Source organism: Rhamphochromis longiceps, linkage group LG8 (assembly GCF_057381845.1).
Source record: "Rhamphochromis longiceps isolate RC_006_pf linkage group LG8, R_longiceps_female_GT1.1, whole genome shotgun sequence".
NCBI classification, from domain to species: Eukaryota; Metazoa; Chordata; class Actinopteri; order Cichliformes; family Cichlidae; genus Rhamphochromis; species Rhamphochromis longiceps.
The window spans coordinates 2,828,953-2,844,812 of NC_140564.1; the positions used below are offsets into that span (position 1 = coordinate 2,828,953).

A 15,860-nucleotide genomic window follows, 5' to 3' on the forward strand; every position below is an offset into this window, starting at 1 on the left:
ACTTCCACATCTTTTTGCAATAGATCTGCGATCTGTCCACATTGTACCATAAAAGCTTGAATAAACTCCAGCCCTGAATCGGATAAGTGAAAGAAAATGAATGGACATTAATGCGTATAGAGCTGTTTGCAGCAGGCAAAGTGAAAGGAACAGAGCTGTGTCTAAAAATCAACATGTATTTTTACTGTTCTGCTGCCACAGGCGGTCAGAATAATAGCTGATGGTTCAGTGTGCAACAGGACTGCACTGTCCCCACAAATATTGACAATATGTTCTTGTGCATAATCACAGCAATATCAGCTCTTTGTTCAACGAGGTACTGGCATATAAAAGTTCTAAGCTTTAATACTGTACCTCAGTGAAAACTGAAACTCTCTGCATTGCATGATAACACACAGACAGGGTGTGAGACCCTGGTGATAGCTGACATTTTCTTTCCTTTTGCAGTTGTGTCAGGAAGTGCAGCCAGCGTAAAACTGCTTCCCACTGACAGACGGGAGCAGCCTTTACATACATACACGGCTTTTCTAAAAGCCGTGTATGTATGTAAAGAAAGAAAGTGACAGTATTTTACAAAGTATGTGATTTATTAACATTATAATATATGTAAATATATTCATATCCCAGCCAATTAATTAATTAACTAGCATTCTATGAAAAGCAGCAAATTCAAAAATCAGCAGACCAAGTGAGACAGTGTGGTGGAGAGAGGGATGCAGGCCTAATAACAAAATAATATCAATGCGAGCTCTGGTTTTACTCGTGTGCTTCTCTATGAAAACAGTGAGAGGAGGATGAAGGACATGTGAAAGGAGAACCTCTGGTAGAAATGAGCACTGAGGCTCAGCGTGCAGCATTTATCCAGAGAGGAGCTGCGTTATTACAAACTATCTCACTGTGTAAATCTGAAATCTGTGTAACGGCTGAAGAAACAGAACTTTGCGGTCAGTGTGTTAATGAATGTACTCTTACTGTGTAAATATGAAGGCTGTGTTCTTTTTCTATCAAAGGAGAAGGCTTGAGGGAAAGCGCTTTGCTCAGATGAAACCAAAATCAAGCTCTTGTGTATCAACACAACACGCTGCGCCTGGAGAAACAGAAATGCTGAGTAAGACTCAAAAACCCACCATCCCAGTACTGAGGCACAGAGATGGAAACACAGGACGACTACAGGACGGGCTATGAACTCTGACGCTGGGTCATAGAGTGATCCAGCCATTCTTCATTCCTCAGTCCTGGAAACCCGTGGACGGAGCCGAAGCTTTGAGTTGCCGAGATAAGAAACCTGAAGGATTAAGAGAGTTTGTGTAAAGACGAGTGGCCAGAATCGTGATGTGTGAGCAAAGCTGATGACCAAGAAACAAGTGCTGTGCTGCCAACAAGGGTTTCTGCACCAAGTGCTGAGTCCTGTTTTGTTTGGGGATCAAACACTAATTTCACTCAGTGACGTGAAAATCTGGTTATAACTTTAATGGTTTTTTGGATTTTTGGTTGATTTTCTGTCTCCGTCCATTTAAATGAAACTGACTTAAAAAGTAGAGACTCTTCATTTCTTTGTAAGTGAGCAAACTTATAAACTCAGCAGAAGAAAACTAAAAACATAAAAATGAAAATAAAGACACACACACACACACTGCCATTGCAGTGCTTCGTGGCCTCAGTGCCAGCAGGAGTCACATTTCTGCAGGAAGTCCCAGTAAAACATTGTGGAGCATGAAACTGACAGCCTGCTCCATGGCTGCCAGCCCAGCAGGCGCTGAGGTGACTCTGAGTGATTACGCGTGCGTGCGTGCGTGCGGCGTGTGCGTGTGTGTGCGTGTGTGTGTGTGTGTGCGTGTGTGTGTGTGTGCGTGTGCGTGTGTGTGGCGTGTGCGCGTGCGTGTGTGTGTGTGTGGCGTGTGCGTGCGTGCGTGCGTGCGTGTGTGTGTGTGTGTGTGCAGGGCTTCCAGGGGACAAACTGGCTTTATTCAAAGCTCGATCACAGAGATGAGCTCCTGACCTCATTCACACTCGTGCTGCATCTGTGGTTTGTTATTGTTTAGGACTGATGACACTGCAAGCATGACAATAATACATTTCATATTACAGACGGTTTAATGAGTCATGTTTATTGTTGTCTATGGTAGCATTAAAGCTTTACACTGCTGCTGGTGGGCTGTGGGATCTATCGCCTGTAACAGTGGCTTGTTTTGAAACGTCCTACCTGTTTTTATTAAGGTAGAAACATGTCAAATGATTCAGCAGAATAATAATGATTCCTACAATAACTTGGTTTTCAGACTTTCTGCTTACTTAACCCTAACACACCCTAACAGAGGCGGTGCAGTTACCAGCTTGGACATACTCAAATAACGAAACGTCTGCTTTCATGTTTTTAATCAAGGGACAAATGAATATACTGTAATTACTGGGACATGCATTTACATTGGGTACAGTAACAATATATCTACCCTGTCACAGCTTCATCTGTTTTTTATTCACACATATGAGATGATGACACCTGTACTGCTTTCGGGCACACACCCATACTTCCACATGGTGGGACGGGCCCCCGTGGTTCACGTGAAGAAGTCGAGGGGGTCGTTCAGAGGACAGAAACACGCAGGCAGTCTCCCGTCTGCCCTCCAATTAAACCCTTACAGCACACGCCTCCTCTCCTCTCTTTCCCCTCTGCCCTCAACTTAAACCCTCACCCCAATCTTACCTCAACCCTCTCCACGCAACCTTAACCCCCACCCAGCATCCAACGCCCACTGCCTTTTCCCTCTGCCGCTTCTCCTGCCCACACACACACACACACACACACGCACACACACACGCACGCACGCACGCACGCACACACACACGCACGCGCACACACACACACACACACCCTTTCCCAGAAGAAAACAAAGACATTGGCCTTAACATGGCTAAGAAATGACAGGAACCAGTACCTTGTTGTTAATGCCTGCAATGAAATATTGTGTATTTGATGACTCCTGTCACGAACCTCTGTACTGTATTTAAATGGTCACATGGTCTGAAACAAAAAGATGGCAATAGAAGCTTTAGAGTTCATCTGACATGCACGAGGCAGCCGAAATCTGACAGTAAAACCATCTCTCAGATATCTGTGTGTGAAATTTATAATCAGAGTATAACATTAAGTCAGTCGTGCCTCTGGGATACTGACCTCTCAGCAGTCATTAGCAGGGTTGTTAATCAGTTTCAGCTGCTTTGGTATTAATGAAACGATCAACAGCTGCACTGGAGGGCACTTTGAAAACACATCAGATGTAAATGGGGTGAAAAACATTATGAAATCATGCTGTCAGTACTGATGTCGAGTAATGTGTCAGGAGTGAGAGGATGCGACATCCTTTGATGGAAATGAAATGATCAACCTGCAGACGACTGGAATTAAAGACCCGGGAAGTAAATAGACAAAATTATGCAGCCGACTCGTCCATTTTGCAGAAATTGCAACAAATCCAAATATTCCTCAGTAGTATGTTTGGCCCACACGGGGGTGTCAGATGTACCGAAATATAACGTCCCCGTGGTGTTCTATTGGAGTGAGGTAAGTGAGCGTGGGGGTCAGTCAACAGCATCAGTCCCTTCATCCTCCAGGTACTGCCTGCATGCTCTCACCGCATGAGGTCAGACATTGTTGCTCAGCAGGAGGAACACACTGCACCACCTAATGGCAGCCAGGGTGTTGTTGTCTCCCATCCTGTAGAGCGCGGGGGGGACTCCAGGCCTCGAGGGCCGGTGTCCTGCAGGTTTTAGATCTCACCCTGGGTCTACACACCTGAATCACATGATGAGTTCGTTACCAGGCCTCAGGAGAACTCTCTTAAACCAGCTGTGTTGGATCAAGGACACATCTAAAACCTGCAGGACACCGGCCCTCGAGGCCTGGAGTCCCCCCAGCCCTGTGGGGTGTCCCTCCATGGATATGACCCCCCAGACCATCACTGACCCACGACCAAACCGGTCGTGGCAAGCTTTAGATTGTAAGGTAGAATAATACATACAGAGAAAAACCCTCGCCTACGAGCAAGCACTTTGGCGACAGTGGGAAGGAACAAGGTTGCTCTGAGATCGTGTCATTTTGAAATGTGACAGTGCTCTTCCTGGCACCTACAGCTGTACAGCTAGCATGTTTCCAATATGCTGTTTTATGCTGCTGAATTTTAAAGGACTGTGGAATATGGTGACAGAAGGAATGCTTCAGAGAGTATTGGAGAGCTGGTTTGTGTGATGAATGACAAACACACCTCTGGTTCAAACCTCAGTGACCCAAATGGAGGCATGCTTACACACACACACACACACACACACACACACACACACACACACACACACACACACACACACACACACACACCCAGGTGTGTCTGGCAAGCCTTGTGCGTGTTCACGTTGGTGAAGACATGGTGGGAGGCTGCAACCTCCACGTATATTAATCTGTGAGGCTGAGCCACAAAGAGTCAACACATTTTATGAAAAGAGAGCAAGAACAGTGGGGCGAGCGTCTGTGTTTGACATGTTTCAGTGCAGGGCTTCCACAGAACGAGTGCAACAACCACACCAGCCAGTTGTGTTTGACCCATTAGTAACTGCTTTTGTTACTGTGACATCGCTGAAGGGTTTTCAGAGTCAAAGACTTTCTTCTCTTTACCACTTGTTGCATCTTCCACTGAGCGGTCTGGGATCTCTGTGCTCCTGCATTTACACAATACTGAATCCATGCACAGATCGACCTACTGCAACTGACAGATAATTTATGCTCACAGACATTGTTCTTGCGCTTTAGTGCCATTTCAGCTGGTGGTGTAAATATATATATAATCCACCTTTTTTAAGCAATTAAATGAGTTCAGTGCGAGAGACATGGAGTGCCTCCAAAGGTCACTGCACCTCTAACCTCCCTGATGTTTCAAAAGAAACAGTAAATACATCACAAGTTTAGAGAAAGAGAGCATATTTCTCCTGTTTTGGCTTCCTGTTAAATCCAGAATTCAAAATCCTGCTCCTCACATACAAGCTCTTAAATAATCAGGCCCCATCTTATCTTAATGACCTTGTAGTACCATATCACCCTATTAGAGCACTTCGCTCTCGCTCTGCAGGCCTACTTGTTGTTCCTAGAGTATTTAAAAGTAGAATGGGAGGCAGAGCCTTCAGTTTTCAGGCCCCTCTTCTGTGGAACCAGCTTCCAGTTTGGATTCAGGAGACAGACACTATCTCTACTTTCAAGATTAGGCTTCAAACTTTCCTTTTTGCTAAAGCATATAGTTAGGGCTGGACCAGGTGACCCTGGATCCTCCCTTAGTTATGCTGCAATAGATGTAGGCTGCCGGGGATTCCCATGATGCACTGGGTGTTTCTTCCTCACTCACTGTGTTAACAGACCTCTTTGCACTGAATCATTACTTATTATTAATCTCTGGCTCTCTTCCACAGCATTGAATTCTGAAGTGCACAATCCTTTACTTTCTGCTCAGATTCAGAGAGAAATGGTGCAAAACTGAAGGCGCTTCAGTGCAAATGGTTAATGTGCCAACGATTACTGCAAAAACAGTCCAAGAGAAGTGTAGCCACACAAATACACTCACAATTTTGTTATCTTTGTAAAGAAATGAATCCCTTCCTATCCAAAATTCAATCATCATAACTATGTGAGTGCTACCTCAAACCATGATAAGCTAAAATATTTCTAATTTAACCCTAAAACGAAGTAATAATTTAAACCTTTACGAAACGTCATCAATCTTATTGTGTAAAACTGCTCCTACAAAGGTGGCTAAACATGATTTTATTCTATTGTTGTAGGCATCCTGTGACAAATGACTTCAAATACTCATGTGATGTCACAGCAATGTCATCAAAGTTAATTCAGCTAGAGCTCGAGAAATTTAAGAAACTCTTCTTTGCAAACTGATGGTGTGTAATTTGACAGGTTTGATGAATAACACTGAAGATGAAGGTGTCCCAAAAATCCACCACCAGATTTAAAACCATTCCAAGTTATTCCTTTCACATCCAAATTTAGAACTTAGAAAACATCTTGAGGCGACTGATGTTCTCAATAAAAGTGAATTGAATTGAATCACATTACAGTGATTTGTGTCTTGTGTCACTAAACCCCAGCATCTCACACCACCAAGCTTCAGTGGACACCACGTTTTAAAGGGTTTTCTTACCATCATAACCATGAGAGGAAAGAGACCAGGTAGGACCAGGTAAAGGCTCAAAAAAAGGGAAAAAAGAAATAAATTAAAGAAAAATAGAAAAAAGAAGAAAAATCAGAAAAGAAAAAATTAAAGAAAAATAGAAAAAAGAAGAAAAACAGAAAAAATTAAAGAAAAATAGAAAAAAGAAAAAAGAAGAAACAACAGAAAAGAAAAAATTAAAGAAAAATGGAAAATAGAAAAAAGAAGAAAAAACAGAAAAGAAAAAATTAAAGAAAAATAGAAAATAGAAAAAAGAAGAAAAAACAGAAAAGAAAAAAATTAAAGAAAAATAGAAAATAGAAAAAAGAAGAAAAAACAGAAAAGAAAAAAATTAAAGAAGAATAGAAAAAAGAAGAAAAAAACAGAAAAATTAAAGAAAAATAGAAAAAGAAAAAGAAGAAAAAACAGAAAAAATTAAAGAAAAATAGAAAAAAGAAGAAAAAAGAAGAAAAAACAGAAAAAATTAAAGAAAAATAGAAAAAAGAAAAAGAAGAAAAAACAGAAAAAATTAAAGAAAAATAGAAAAAAGAAGAAAAAAGAAGAAAAAACAGAAAAAATTAAAGAAAAATAGAAAAAAGAAGAAAAAAGAAGAAAAAACAGAAAAAATTAAAGAAAAATAGAAAAAAGAAAAAGAAGAAAAAACAGAAATGAAAAAATTAAAGAAAAATAGAAAAAAGAAAACAGAAAAGAGAAAAGGAAAAAGAAAAAGAAAAAAAACAGAAAAATTAAAGAAAAAAGAAAAAAGAAGGAAAAACAGAAAAAATGAAAGAAAAATAGAAAAAAGAAAAAAAGAAGAAAAAACAGAAAAAATTAAAGAAAAATAGAAGAAAGAAGAAAAACCAGAAAAAATTAAAGAAAAATGGAAAAAAGAAAAAAGAAAAAAAAAACAGAAAAAATTAAAGAAAAATAGAAGAAAGAAGAAAAACCAGAAAAAATTAAAGAAAAATGGAAAAAAGAAAAAAGAAAAAAAAACAGAAAAAATTAAAGAAAAATGGAAAAAAGAAAAAAAAACAGAAAAAATTAAAGAAAAATAGAAAAAAGAAGAAAAAACAGAAAATAAAAAATTAAAGAAAAATAGAAGAAAGAAAAAGAAAAAAACAGAAAAAGAAAGAAAGAAGGTAAATGACCTGTATTTGTATAGCGCTTTACTAGTCCCTAAGGACCCCAAAGCGCTTTACATATCCATTCATTGGTGATGGCAGCTACATTGTACCCACAGCTGGGGCGCACTGACAGAGGCGAGGCTGCCGGACACTGGCGCCACCGGGCCCTCTGACCACCACCAGTAGGCAACGGGTGAGGCGTCTTGCCCAAGGACACAACGACCGAGACTGTCCAAGCCGGGGCTCGAACCGGCAACCTTCCGATTACAAGACGAACTCCCAACTCTTGAGCCACGATCGCCCGCTCCAACTCATTAAAAGAAATTCATCACAGTGTTATCTTGTCTTGACAGCAGAGGTCCTCACAATGTTTGAAGAGTAAAGGTTAAAACATGGTGAGGAGTGAAAGGACAGACAATCACAGGTGAAGTGCCCACATTTACAATATCAAGCAGAGCCTCGGGTGGGTTCAGAGCCTCGATTAAGGCTCCTCAGCAATGATTGGTTGGTTTTGGTTGAATCATCTCTTTTTTAATCTGCATCGTCTCTGATTTGGTTTTGTTACCTGCTGCTTTCACAGTCAGACTGAAGCAGCCTGTATGAGATGACCTCATGTTCAGGTACATGTGTGTGCTGCAGGCACAGACGGGGGGAGCAGCAGGCTGCCTGCTGTCAACACTCACAATTTATGATACCTCACCTCACTTTGAGGAACAGCTGCTATTTGTACACACTGACAGTTGGAAGCACTTCACACACAGATACACACAGAAAGCAAAGGAAAAACAAGTCACAGTGTTTTGGCCAAACACTATGAAAATAAGTCTTAAAATGTTGTTTCATTAAATACATCTGTGGGTTTGGGGATTGGAGGGGAGATGGAAATGTAAGTAAAAAGGGTTTTCTGTTGTGGGTGCATGTGACAAAAGAGGAAACCATGGAGACTTAAAAGAATAATGTACTTCTGCTTAAATACAAATGCAGTTATTAAAGAAAAACAGAATAAAAAAGTTCTGTGGAACAAAAGCCAGAAAGTTTGACACAAAATCAAACTAAAAGTCCTTCACTTATGCTACGAATACTAACATCTAGGAGTATGAGTCCTGACAAGCTCAGGGTCAGAGCATAAGGAACTGGAAACTACTAAACTCTGATAAAATGTTTGTGAACCAGCTGATAGAAATGCATCATGTTTATTTATACATGTAACAAACTATGTGAAGCAGCTGAGTATATAGAGCATGGATGTAACAACTGTAACGTCACCTATTGCTTTGTGTAGCCTCGGCGTTAAAGTACCGGCAGCGGTGAACGTTAACATTTATGACGTTGAAACAAGCATATTTGGATATAAACTGGGGTGGAAATTATCAGCTGTAGAGCACAGACACTAACAAAACACAATAGCTTCACTCAGTAAAAATCTTCCTTGATAGTCTGTACCACACAGCATGTTGTTTGTAACGACAGACACTCAGCAGCACAATCCTGTTGGAAAAGTCCGGACAGTAACCGGAATTAGTGGAAGTTATGACTCGTGGTTACTTTTAAGTCTTACTCATCATTTGGAAAAAGAAAACAAAATCCCGACCATTGTTCATCTGTGTGTGCAAACGTGCTTTTTAATGCTGTTCAGGCACTTTGACAGTGCTGTCTATAGGGGACGACTCACTTTTGGGGGGGAGTTGTGTTACAAGTAACCTGTGGCTGAACCCTGAACACACTTCCTCTGGTTACAGGGCCGACTCTTTGGAAAGGCTTCAAAACAAGAAAGAAAGAAGTAAAGCTCCGTAATGACACGCATGCCCCAAAAACTGCAAATGGAAAAAACGTTTTAAAAGAATAATTTAAAAAAACAGAGCGAGAAACGAAAAGCAAAAAGGCAAGAGAGACAGTGACCTTTCTCTGAACCCAGTGATGGACTCCTGCCTCAGTGTACTCCACACACACACACACACACACACACACACAGCACATTTTCAGCTTATGTAATGGAGAGCAGGATCGCGTGTGTGTTTCCACTTCAGTATGAATAGGAGGTGATCCCAGCATCAGTCAAGTCAGCACTGTTCCTCTCTCACACACACGCACATGCACGTACACTCAGACACGCACACACGCACACACACTACTGGTTTCAGCACAAATGTGACCTTCAGTTTTCAAACTAAACTGGTCACAGAGTAGAAATCATGGCTCGGGCTGAGGACGAGCACCCACATGTTAATCAGAGCTGCAGAGGTTTAACCCAGGACAAAGCTCTTACCTGCAGTAATTTATTTTAACACCTTCCTAATCAGGAATATGCATGAGTATAACTATCTCTAAAAGACACTGCTCCCACTGTGAACCTGAGTGTGGGATTCCTCGTGTCTGCGCTCTCAGGGCAGTTAGCTGCGATGGTAATCACTGTGGTAATTACTTACCCAGTGCTGACATTCAGCCTCATTTAGTGAAGATTCATGAATTTATTTCATTCCCTTTATTCTGATTTGTGGAAATCAAATGTTCTTCTGTAGTTGCTAGAATTACTGAACACAGAGTTCTGTAGACTCTCATCGTGCTCAGTGGAGCCGTGTGCCACTGAGCATGTGCAGTGTCACCTCACAACAAAGGGTTTGTGGTTCCCACATTCTCCGTGTCTTTGTGGGTTTCACTCCATAGTAAAGAGTAAAATAAAAAGTACAGTTACCCTCCATAAATCCAGTTGTAACCTCCAAATAACTTCAGGATTGACCCGTAGCGTCCTCTTCTGGTGAAATGGAAGTACTGTATACTAATGCGCACAGGGTGTATGCTCATGCTTCTGTCTTACTAGCTGCACCATGCGTCCTGCAACTGCATCAGAAGTTGAACTTGTTGTTTGCGTTAGTGTTGTGTAACACAGTGATTTGATTATGTTAACTTATTATAAACTGTCAAAGTTCAGCTGGCGCAGGGAAAGAGGTGAGTTACTCTCTTTCTAGTCCCTGTCAGGACTCTTGCTGCAGCATTTTGGATCAGCTGAAGGCTTTTCATAAATGCATGAACTAGTTTTTCAGCGTCACTCTGAGACAGGATATTTCTAACTTTAGAGATGTTGCACAAATGGAAGAAAGCAGTCTTACATATTTGTTTAATATGTGCGTTGAAGGACATGTCCTGGTCAAAAATGACTCCAAGGTTCCTCACAGTGTTACTGGAGGCCAAGGTAATGCCATCCAGAGTAAGAATCTGGTTAGATACCATATTTCATGGGCGTAGATTTGGCATGGACGGAAGGGACATGTCCCCACCCATAATTTGATCTCCTCGAATAAAGAAAAACAAACCCGATAGAAAGAAAAACCGATCTGTCAGCGTCTCAGTCACCCAGCGGTGCAGAAAGAGTGAAATTACTTCTCTACTGGAGTCCTACGTCATGTGACAAATATGGCCAATGTGATTGGCTGAGCCTTTCAGGGAGCTCTGTTTTGTTTCAGCAGCGGCAAGCCTGCGCTGCGAGGAGGAGGAGAGGAGGACGGCAGCAAAGAACCTGGATACAAGAAAGTGTTTTTCAAAGAAACCTGTGAGTCACTTAAAGCCAAGCTCACTCATAAAATGTGTCACAATAACGTCACAGGCTGTGCCAGGCTTTGGCCCACATCAGTCTGAAACTGTATGTAACCATGAAGAACGTGTTTGGGAAACTACCTGCACAGCAGGCAGCACTGTTAGTTCTCTCAGTCTCAGAGCAGCGTTTCTCATTTTGATTGAAGCTGTCAGAGAAAACGGAGCCTCGAGCAGCCCGGATATTAGTTTACAGAGGCTGTTAGAATTATATGTCTAATGTTGCTGACACAATAATTTCATCCTAATGCCACTGACGTATTCATAGGGTTCATCTTTGAGACAAAATGTCATGAATAGTCATGATTTTGCAAATATTCCACCTTGTAGTGCAGTTTGCACAAATTGTTTTAAAAATGCACTAGCCCAAAATGTTGCATAACTTTGCTGAGAGATCTTTGACTCTGTGGTCATCTTAGACGAGCAGTTTTATGGACCAAACCCAGCAGGTCACTCAGTGTTGCCTTAGTGCTGATGTGTCAGAGATGTTGGTGTAACTGAAGTAATGTTGTTAAGTCCTTAAAGTCATATTCTTTTATTGTCACGACTGTATTTGAAGCTATTTTTACTTTTGTATGATACCTGATTTATATGGAATGTGGCTGAAATAAACTAAAGCCTAAAATACTTAGTCATTTGTTTAATAGTAACTTAACATTATATAATTCACATAAAACTATGAATTGTAATTTTAAATGGTTTAAAAGCAGGTAGAATAGCATATGTAGGCAAGTATATTTCTCCTTTTATCAAGAAGCAAAGACAAAAAGGAAAAAGAGAAACGGGGCAGGTTGGGTGGTCGAATCATCCGTCCCCACCAACGCCAACACCAAATCTACGCCCTTATTTCTAGGCTTTTCAGGGCCGAGTACAATAACCTCAGTTTGATCTGAATTAAGAAGCAGAAAGTTAGCGGCCATCCAGGTCTTTATGTCTTTAAGACATTCCTGCAGTTTAACTCATTGGTGTGTGTTATCTGGCTTCATGCACAGATAGAGCTGGGTGTCATCAGCATAGCAGTGAAATATTCACAGGCTGCTCGGATTGAATGACCTGCATAAAATGAATTAACGAATTAAGATGCACATCTTCTGCACATTGTAGTTTCAACACATCTGTGTCACATTAAGGAAACCGCTGTGACGTCGTTTGTCCTTATCAGTTCTCCCACCCAGAGGTCGGGAAAAGGAGACGGCACCCTGTGAACAGCTCCCGTTCACCCTCAGCCCTCAATCAAAAACACAAAAGCAAATCTTAGATAAATCCATTTTAATGGAAAATGTAAAACCCTTTTGAACTTCAATGTACAAAGCATGTAACACTTGCAAGTTAAAATTTGAAATTGAAGCAAGCCATGTTTTAAAAAAATACCTCAGTGGATGTATATATGTACATATTATAGTTCATTTTTTCTTTATTTTATGTTTTAACTTCAAAATGTCACCATAGTAAATCCTAACAAAAACAAGACAATTAATTCTTTTCTTAAATAAATTACATCTTTTCTGTAAATGTCTCATTTTTACAGCAAATACTTATTTCATAAAATGCTGACGTGTATAAGCCATTTCGTTTGTTTTTTCCTTTACATAATACAACTTTACACAGTCTACAATAGTTTGGCAGGTCATTTTCAGAAAATGTATTTATGGCATGAGGACTGTAGAGCGTCAACATTTCCCAAAGTACAGGCATTAGCTGGTGTGTGTGTGTGTGTGTGTGTCCTCCATCACAGTAGAGCCGTATTACAACTGAAAAACAGCAAAAGAAAACAAACTGTACAACTCACATTTACATAATGCATTTTGTTTCAATAACACTGCATTTAATAGAGCTATGAAATAAATACATCTTCACAGAGGAGATAAAACAAGGTTAGATGAAAGAAATCCTGAAAAAAAAGCACAACAAAACTAGAAAAAAGGACAAGAACGACACGAAGGAACGAGAAACGAGGGAGCAGCAGAGGCTACTGACTAAAACAGCTGAGATTTCTGGTTTGCATTTTCCGCCCTCGTGTGTCTTTTTGCCTTTCGAAACATCAGAGATGCCAGTTTTGATCCTAATGCTGCTGGTGATGCTGACGCCATCAGCTGTGTTAGCTGCTGCCATAGGTTAGAGTTCCTGGCCTTTATCGTCCAAAGCAGTGAGCGCGGCTCCACCAGTGCTGCTACGACAGTCTGAGCCTCCGTGGAAACTGCATTTCAGCTGGATGCAGACGCGTTTGGAGGTTTGTAGTGCTGATTCACTCCATCACACTGGCTCTAGTGAGGCTCCCAGCCAGCGTTCGCTTTGTGTTTGGAGCCTGTGGGGCTTTCAGCCCTCTCAGCCCAGCTGCTCTTCAATTTGTCTCCTCTTGGCACTAAAGGTTTGGGGTGATGACAAGGGCGGCAGTGCCTCTCACTGGCCACTGGATGTGTGACATGAATGTGGGTCACACTGTGAGGTCCTCTGGATCACATGACCAGCTTTGAGCCAGCCATTTATTGTGGTCACGTGACACAGCCCTCCATGGCAGAAGGAGGAGGGTGTGGAAAGGGCGAGGTGCTGATGGGAGTCGCAGCCATCTGTGGAAGGCATGAACGAGGCTGAGAGGGCATCATGAGTTGTGTTCCTCGTCGTCTTTCTCAGAGCCGCTCTTTCTAAGGGAACTCGCTGCCTCCTTCACACAATGATACAGGATGTTCTTCACCTGCAGGGAAACAGCAAGGCGACACGGTGTAAGTGCTGGACCTCATCCATTTCTTTTACAAGACTTATGTTCAAATCTCAAACGTCAAGCAGCCTGTCAAATCGCAGACACACACCCAGTACTGCCAAGCAGCAACCTTTGGACCTGAGAAGCTGCCGTTCCTCTGAGGACCCCTTGAGGCTCCACAAACAAGTCCATTCCCATAGGTTGCCATATAACCAACCAGCATTAAAAGCTGTGTTCACAGTCTGCCCCCCCAAAATGTTTTTTTCCCCTGTGTGGATATTTCATAACAAGCGTGCAGCAGCAGTGAAGGTATGGCTGCTCTGACTGACTCGTGTAGAACTGCTAGCTGCTAGGCTTCACCAAGAGTCACTGAACTTGACCTCCCACTGTGGAGCATTTTCATGTCGTTATCTGACACAATAAGATCCCTCTGATGATGACTGCCCCTCTGACAGACTTCGCTTTGGTTTTCAAACACAAACGCAGCAGAATACAGACGATACGGAGACGGAGTCTAACTCAGCCACAGAGCTCTAACCACAACGAGACTGCTGTGCTCGGTGTTCTGCTGACGCTTTTTGTGTGGCGTGTATTGTATTACCTGTAGTTTGTCTTCATAGTTGACCTCCTCGTTGTTGGGTCGTAGCTCCTGGGTCAGGTGGAAGGAGTTAGCCACGTGCTCAGGAGACACAAAGTCATTAATGACTTGAACACAGCTGTGGAGGTTTTGGACCTGCAACAATCACAGAATATCAAGTAAAAATAAGCCAAACACATCGATAATTGAGTGTGCCTATGCAGATTTAATATTCTTCTTCTTATTTTTCTTCTTCTGCCTAAACCTTTGCAGCGAAACGCGTCGTAGCTTTGAGACAACGCTTCCATATATCGTTTCAAGCGGCTCGATTGGGTACGGTGTGCCGGCGATTTTGGTGGCAATTTGTGGTTTTTGCAAAATTCCCCAAAACGAATAGATTTTTAATTGTTCCCCATTCATTTGAATGGGAACACATCTGAAAAAGGCACAAATGCAGGCCACTTTGAAGGCCTACTGCTCGGCCAGAGTTGATCACAGAAACATCATTCAAACATCACATGGGTCACAAGACTTTGGACTGTTATTGACTAAAACCATGCTTCGATAGCTTTTATGGTTTTTTCACAACATCAGTATAAATTTTAAGAAAAATTAGATTTTTCCTGCCACGGAATGATCATGTGACCTGCTCTAAAGACGGCGTGGAGAATCATTTGAAACAGAAGTCTTTCTTTCCCGCCCAAACCTTTTGCTCTACATGTATATTATATACATCAGAGCGTAGCTCCATTGTCCTCTTTCACCCAGTCACGTTTGAGACAGCATGTATGGATCTCTCAGAGATGAAGCGCAGCCTCCTCCCCGTCTCTCCCCCACAGGCAACCATGTGTCTTTACACTGTTACCACCATGATAAACACTACAGATATGATAATGTAACAACGGGATATTTTGTAGACTGGAAACGTCTTTCACTCACGGTGAAAGACGTTTCCTGAGAGTTTTCTGTAGGGAAGCAGTTGTTTCAAAACTTGAATCTTGTTTGGCAGCTGTGTGTCTGAGTGTGCGTTTCTAGTTAGTTAGTTACTATAGTAACCAGTCCTCACAGCTGATGACTGTTTGAAACGCCACGCACGCAGAGCCTGACGTCTTTGAAACCTGACCCAGCAGCAGCTCAGGCACACTCAAAATGACTAGTTTGTGTAAACCATCTGCTGCCACAATATTACGTACAATCACACCATCACCCAAACTGTGTGAAACTGTGTGAAAGCTCCACTGTGCAATAAGAATAATAAGAAATAATGTCAACTACGCTGCATTCAGTTTAAACTATGAAACATCAAACACCATCACTTCCTCTATTTTAATTGTGCGCTTCACAAAGAGGCCGCCGACTATTAGACTGATTTCATTTCTGCTGCATTACATTTGGTAGAGTTGGACGTGTTGTCCTTATCAGTTAGTGATCAGTGTGTGTGTGTGTGTGTGGTAAATACCTGATGCATGGCCCCTGCAGGTATAAGGACAGAGTCTCCCAGGAATTGAACGACTGTCCAGCCCTGGACGCCATGCTCATCCAGCAGCCGCTGACGCTGCTTCCTGCTCAGGTACCATGCGTGCTTTCTGATGGAGTCCTGGTCCAGCGACACGTCCAAACCCTGCTCCTTAGAGAGCTGAGGTGGTTGTTGTTGAAGGGGAGGAAAAGGGTTT

The 15,860-nt window shown here is 41.9% G+C and overlaps 1 protein-coding gene across 3 annotated transcripts in view; it reads right to left on the minus strand.

Moving 5' to 3' along the window:
* Positions 1–12,196: 12,196 nt before the first annotated feature.
* LOC146662892 (jumonji domain-containing protein 1C-like) overlaps positions 12,197–15,860 on the minus strand; it is a 119,755-nt gene continuing 116,091 nt past the window's right edge. For all 3 annotated transcript variants that reach the window (XM_085415464.1, XM_085415462.1, XM_085415465.1), the window contains 3 exons: positions 15,647–15,823; positions 14,212–14,343; positions 12,197–13,604 (listed from right to left, as the gene is read on the minus strand). In XM_085415464.1, coding sequence (XP_085271590.1) covers positions 13,512–13,604; positions 14,212–14,343; positions 15,647–15,823 — 402 coding nt within the window. In that variant the 3' untranslated portion in view covers positions 12,197–13,511. The remainder of the gene's footprint in view (positions 13,605–14,211; positions 14,344–15,646; positions 15,824–15,860) is intronic.